Source organism: Schistocerca americana, chromosome 2 (assembly GCF_021461395.2).
Source record: "Schistocerca americana isolate TAMUIC-IGC-003095 chromosome 2, iqSchAmer2.1, whole genome shotgun sequence".
NCBI lineage: Eukaryota > Metazoa > Arthropoda > Insecta > Orthoptera > Acrididae > Schistocerca > Schistocerca americana.
The window spans coordinates 197,582,707-197,589,670 of record NC_060120.1 but is presented as its reverse complement, the minus strand read 5'-3'; the positions used below and the strand labels follow the sequence as shown (position 1 = coordinate 197,589,670).

The following is a 6,964-nucleotide window of genomic DNA, read 5'->3' as shown; positions in this document are numbered from 1 at the left end:
TCCAGTTTTAAGCCCTTAACCTCGGCATGAAGTAACTTGATATTAACTGGATGGCTCGGCGCATGAGCCGTTTCCACAAGGTTTTCCACATAAGTAGAGCCCTTAGTACCGTCACCGCTTGTAGTAGGAATATTCTCTTTATACCTGAGACCCAGAGCTCGCCCCGTTTGCCCGATGTATGACTTTGTACATATGTGTGGTGTCTCCGCCAGACACCACACTTGCTAGGTGGTAGCTTTTAAATCGACCGCTGTCCGTTAGTATACGTCGGACCCGCGTGTCGCCACTATCAGTGATTGCAGACCGAGCGCCGCCACACGGCAGGTCTAGAGAGACTTCCTAGCACTCGCCCAGTTGTACAACCGACTTTGCTAGCGATGGTTCACTGACAAAATACGCTCTCATTTGCCGAGACGATAGTTAGCATAGCCTTCAGCTACGTCATTTGCTATGACCTAGCAAGGCGCCATGTTCAGTTACTATTGATATTGTGGATAATGTACAGTCAAGAGCGACGTTCACCATTTATGGATTAAACTTAAGTATTCCACCACCTACGTCCGTTTTTTCTAAAGTCTAATTTCCTTGTCCTGTTCCAGACCTCACGCCAGCCTGCGTGAGCTAAAACGCATGCCTTTCGGCTTCCTCTAGTAACCCGGTGTTGGCTCTCCTGCCAACCCACAACAATATGTACTGTTTGTGTTTTCCTTTTCTTTTTCGTTTATAAATATGTAGCTATGGTGTTCTTTTAATCATTGACAAAGGTCTTCTTAAGCACTTGAGGGTTTTATTGTTGTTCTGAAGAAGGTGTAGTTATCTACGCCGAAACCTGGGTTAACACTTAACACTAGGTGCTTTTTTCGCAATCGAGGCGGGTTTTTAGTTTTTTAATGTGTTAACCAACGATTGCTGACGCGATGCGATGTTGAAGGTTCTTAAATTCGTACCGGCCGAGGTGTCACATGCAGCAAGTAGATACTTAGATGTTATTCTGAAAATAGGAAGTATGGCTATTCACTTTATTAAACAGTGTAGAGTGCTCAATCTCTCCCCAAGTTTTATTGATGGTTTCATAGGTAAATCCTGCCGTAAAATGCCAGTCCTTAGAAAGAAGCTGCGTTACCAGGTATTTAATGCTAGAATCTCTGATTTATATGCGAAGAAAGATATTTTGAATAAAAGAGCATATATGATGTACGGAGGTGAACTTTACCGCTTTGTCTAGCATTATTGTTTTCCAGCGTATTTACAACTAACATGTTGTTTGTTTACATGTACTTTCTTTATTTCCTGTAAGGGAACAAGGAAGACTAACCTGATTATCAGGAAGTTATGATGCAGGTTTTGTTTACTTTACTTGTCCATAAGGTGGCTGTGTTGTATCGTATTCACATTGTCCCATGACAGAACTTGCTATGAGTCAACGACAGACCCATTCATTACTCAGTGCTATACAGAGACTTACAGTGCAATACGATGGAGCGTTAGCGGTATAGTATTTCCTGGTCGCTGGATTGGAAGGGGAGGGGACCTGCAAGGTCACCTGACCTGAATCCCCTTGATTATTTCCTGTGGGTATATCTAAAGTCACCTGTGTATGAGACCCCAGTGGATACGGAGATGGAATTAATCGCCAGAATTGTAGCTGCCTGTTACGTGATTCAAAACACACCATGAATATTTGTCAAGATTCGTCAGAATCTCGTTCGCCGCTGTCATACTTGCATTGAGGTTTATGGTCGTCGGTTTCAGCACAATTTGCACAAATGGTACGTTTATTTCGTCAATGATGACATTTGCAGTTAACTAATGCAAAAAAGATACTCAGTACTGTGATTTTATTCCTATTATCTCCTTAAGCTGGGTTATCCGACCCCAGGTTCCCTGTCTCAAACTGTTCAGTGAGACACCCTCTGTGTCCTGTCAAATTTTTGGCCGCTCTTACGGAAACACCTCGAATATCTAAAATACTCATCTCTCTCTTGTGTCATTCCCACTCATTTTTAAAAGCTGGTGACGATAGATCGCTAGACTGCCCCTTTTTGTGCACACAGCCACTGGACCTGTGAACGTCCTTCATATCAAGAACAAACAGCGAAACAGAGCTGACATCACGATTCTGCCGATGTGAAGAGAGTTGTGCAGACCGAAAAATGTCGCACTGCAATGCTAAGCGAAATGTCGCGCAGTGCCGTGTACTTTCGGGAGGGACCGAGCAAAGCCTAGTGACGGGCCGTGGTTTGGCCAGCCCATGGCCCGGATACGTTGCACGCGTAATTTGGCACGCCGTGGCCGGCCCTGTTTTAATCGGCTATAGTCATACCAGTGAATGTTGAAATTATTTAAATGGCTCTGAGCACTATGGGACTTAACATCTGAGGTCATCAGTCCCCTAGAACTTAGAACTACTTAAACCTAACTAACCTGAGGACATCACACACATCCATGCCCGAGGCAGGATTCGCACCTGCGACCGTAGCGGACGCGCGGTTCCAGACTGTAGCGCCTAGAACCGCTCGGCTACTCAGGCCGGCCCAGTGAATGTTGTGAGTACTTACTTTAAAATCTGTTGATGAGTGCGGATACAGTTTACAAGTGTCGTGTACCCGACATGGTCTGTAGCGGCCGTCTTTTGCGGCTGGTGCGCTTCGCACGAGGCTACGGGCCCGTCGGTGATTTCGGGACGGCCGTCGCTCTGGTGGTCCCACCCCAGCCTAGACAGACGCCAGTTGAGCAGTCGGAACTGGGCCGTGACGTGCGTCATGATGCTGGCGAAGAAGCAGTCGAGGCCGACGCTGATGTAGATCCAGTAGAAGGTGGACGCGAACTCGACGCCGTAGGCGAGCTCGTAGAGCGGCAGAGGGCCGGCGTCGATCCCGCGGATCTGGCTGAAGGGCAGTAGCCGCTGGGCGGAAACGCCTCGCAGGATGAGCGGGAGAGCCGCCCACAGGAAGAAGATGGTCGTCACGTAGCCCACCAGCAGCAGCGTCAGCCGCGGGGCCAGGCGGCGGCGCCGCTCGTACGCCTCGCCCATCTGTCTGGTAGAGGACGACGTACTTTTTAAATTTTTTTTTTAGTTTGATTTCATTCTCCTGCCCCATATGGGCAGGGAAGGACTGGCAGCGGTACAATCCGCCGCTCTTCAGCCGGGTGATACATTTAATAAAAAGATGAAAATGATACATATACAGGGCGATAAAGGGGGACATAAGAACATACACTACTGGCCATTAAAATTGCTACACCAACAAGAAATGCAGATGATAAACGGGTATTCATTGGACAACTATATTATACTAGAACTGATTTGTGATTACATTTTCACGAAATTCGGGTGCATAGATCCTGAGAAATCAGTACCCAGAACAACCACCTCTGGCCGTAATAACGGCCTTGATACGCTTGGGCATTGAGTCAAACAGAGCTTGGATGGCGTGTACAGGTACAGCTGCCCATGCAGCTTCAACACGAACGCGTCTGTAGCACGTCATCTTGCTGGTGTAGCAATTTTAATGGCCAGTAGTGTAATAAGGAGAGACAGTGGGGGTTGAAATATACACGTACACGTAGACGTTTATTGTGAGACAGTTAAAAGAAAGTCGACATAAAGTAAAAAAACACACAGTCGGCGATTTGTATAGCACGTAAAAAACACTGAAGTCACACACACAAGATAAAAATTGGCCACAAGAATTAAAACATTCCTAAACGACGACACTTAAAAACCACTGTACGAGACGGAGCACATACCATGGAGAGTAAAACCTGACACGAGGGACCTGCCGAGGGAGGGGAGGCCTGAGAGGAGGGAAAAGACTGAACAGGAGGGGACAGAGGGGTGGGAGGAAAAGCAAGGGGGGTCGGGGGCTGCACCAAGGGGTAGGAGACGGGCGGGGTGGGAGATGAGGATGGAAGGCAAGTCAGGAGGAAGCTCCGAGATGCAGATGGGGTTCACTGAAAAAGGAGGGGTGAAGGAGGAGGAAGAAACCGCTCAGAGGAAGGGGTGAGGAAGGGAGACGGAGCTCTGAGGAGGTGGGGAAGCTGAGGTTTGAGTTGGTAGGTGGGGTAGATATCAGGGCGAAGATCACCATCCGGGAAGGGTAGGAGCTGGAAGTTGCATTGGGTAAAGAGGTGGAAGGTGTGGAGATGGAGGGAGGGCGGGACACAATGGTAAAGGCGTAGCAACAGGTTGGGGAGAAAGAGGGTACGAGGCACCAGGGAATGGGGAGGTCGAGTCTGCGACTGATGTACAGGGTGCAGGATGTGTTCGCCGGCCGCTGTGACAGAGCGGTTATAGGCGCTTCAGTCTGGAACAGCGTGACAGCTACGATCGCAGGTTGGAATCCTGCCTGGGGGCATGGATGTGTGTGATGTCCTTAGGTTAATTAGGTTTAAGTAGTTCTAAGTTCTAGGGGACTGATGACCTCAGATGTAAAGTCCCATAGTTCAAAATTGCTTCAAATGGCTCTGAGCACCATGGGACGTAATTTCTGAGGTCATCAGCCCCCTAGAACTTAGAACTACTTAAACCTAACTAACCTAAGAACAGCACACACATCCATGCCCGAGGCAGGATTCGAACCTGCGACCGTAGCGGTTGCGCGGTTCCAGACTGTAGGGCCTAGAACCGCTCGGCCACCCCGGCCGGCAGTCCCATAGTGCTCAGAGTCATTTGAACCATTTTGCAGATGTGTTCGAGTAAAAGGAGAAGATGTGGAAAGGGGATGAGGTCTTATCAACGTGTAAATTCAAACTGTAAGTTGTAGCAGCACACACGTGAAAAAGAACTGAGTATAAAAATTAAGAACGGAAAGAGGAATAAGCCTCCTGGAGTCAGCTTATGAATGAAATGTCAAAATCCCGAATGCAAGACTTAAAAATGTCATGGAAAAGGCTAATACCCGAAGAACAATCAGGTTTTAGAAAAGGTCGATCAACTATTGACAATGATTTTACTGTTGGGTGTAGCCACAGTCATATAAAACTTTTTGCAAGATATAACCGCCATTTGTCTGTAGAACAGGATTTTTTCCACAATCTAGTTTTCGGCCTTAGCCATTTCCAAGTGTAACAAGTATAAAAAACCATTAGACTTGAGAAGAACACAAGCGATTATTCCACAACCATACCAAGTGATGAAGTCATGCTAACTGCCAGTAAATTAGCCTATTACACAAATGTTCTCGCATTTACTTTTGACGAAATTGGTTTATATAACCGAGGATACATAGTTTGATGATGAGTGTAATGTTTTATAATGCTACTGAAACTTGAAAATGGCCTAAGGCCGAAATCTAGATTGTCGAAAAGGACTTCTTGTGCACTCAAATGGCGGTTACATGTAGCAAGCAAAAAACTGGCAATGTTTTTACTTTCCCACAACTTACAGAAAATAGACGAGAGTTCAGTAGGAAAAACTATCTCGCCTTTTTGGATTTTGAGAAAGCTTTCTATAATGTGAATAGAGAAATTCTGTGGAAAATCGTGGCTGAACGAGGTTATCCAATTGGAGGAGTAGTAATCGGTACACAATCGCAATTTACGACATGCTACTCAATGGAACTTGAATATCCAGTGGTAAGTGGGACGCTACATCCATGCTGCGATGGTAGGACAGGACAGTAATTCATAACTTCTGATTGAAAATTCCATTCGCAACGTTGTATTGTTCCGACAAATCGAACAGGGGACTACTCGGCGCGCCACCGTGTCCGTTCAGTGAACTACGATGTATCATAACAGCCAAAACACTGCGACCGGAGCTCACATATCGTGCAAAAAAATGGTTCAAATGGCTCTGAGCACTATGGGACCCAACTTCTGAGGTCATTAGTCCCCTAGAACTTAGAACTAGTGAAACCTAACTAACCTAAGGACATCACACACATCCATGCCCGAGACAGGATTCGAACCTGCGACCGTAGCGGTCTTGCAGTTCCAGACTACAGCGCCTAGAACCGCTTGGCCACTTCGGCCGGCACATATCGTGCAAACGTAGAACAAATAGCTGCTCTAAACATGACAATATTTGCTCAGTGTTAGTTACCTGCACACCTTTCCATCTTTGCGAGTACGGACGTGCAACTGGACGATAAATGTTGCAAACAAAGAAGAAAAAATTGCAATGATACTAAGTTATGGAGAACGTAGGAGAAATGTTGAGACTGCTGTTGCCTTACATGCCGAGCGTTTTCCAGAGAAAGGTCGCTCTCGTTCGTTCTTTTACAAGGCTGTGATCGCCTTTATGTCTAGTGGCAGTCTGCAGACTGGCAAAAGGAAACGAAGAAAAAGTGTTACAGGAAAAGTTAATGAAACAGCTATACTAGCACTAGTGCACCACAACCCACGGGAAAGCGCACGACAGTTTCCCCCTCGATTCCGGTATGTTGTAGGTAGTATTGTCACAATACTGCATCGTCATAAGTATCATCCATACCACGTGTCACTGCATCAAGAACTTCATGGCGCCGATTTGCACAACTGGGTAGTGTTCTGTGAATGGGTGCGTCAACAAATGCAAACGCCCCCCACGTTCTTTTCCGAGGTACTATTTTCCGATGAGTCTACATTCACAAACCATGGTAGCGTTAACCGGCATAACATGCATTACTGGTCACGGAAAGTTGACCATCAACGTTCTTGGTCGGTTAACGAATGCTGTGGTATCATGAGGAACAAACTCATTGCTTCGTTTTATCAACGGCTCGTTACATGGACGTAAATATCGAACTTTTTGGAATAGGAACTACCGGTTCTACTCCAGGATGTTGTCCTGGACGTTCGACAACGTATGTGGTTTCAGCATGACGACTGCCCAGTGCGTTACGCAATTGAGCATAGGAAGTATTAGACCCTGTTTACAGTAGTCGGTGCATCGGGAGAAGTGACTCTATTAATTGACCTGCTAGGTCGCCGGATGTCATGTCGCAGGATTTATTTCTGTGGGTATATTTGAAAGATAATG

General features: G+C 46.5%; 1 protein-coding gene across 1 annotated transcript in view; it reads right to left on the bottom strand.

Annotated features, from left to right (window-relative positions):
- Window positions 1-2,554: 2,554 nt before the first annotated feature.
- LOC124593874 overlaps window positions 2,555-6,964 on the bottom strand; it is a 41,591-nt gene continuing 37,181 nt past the window's right edge. The window contains exon 3 of the mRNA XM_047132220.1: window positions 2,555-3,038. Coding sequence (XP_046988176.1) covers window positions 2,555-3,038 — 484 coding nt within the window. The remainder of the gene's footprint in view (window positions 3,039-6,964) is intronic.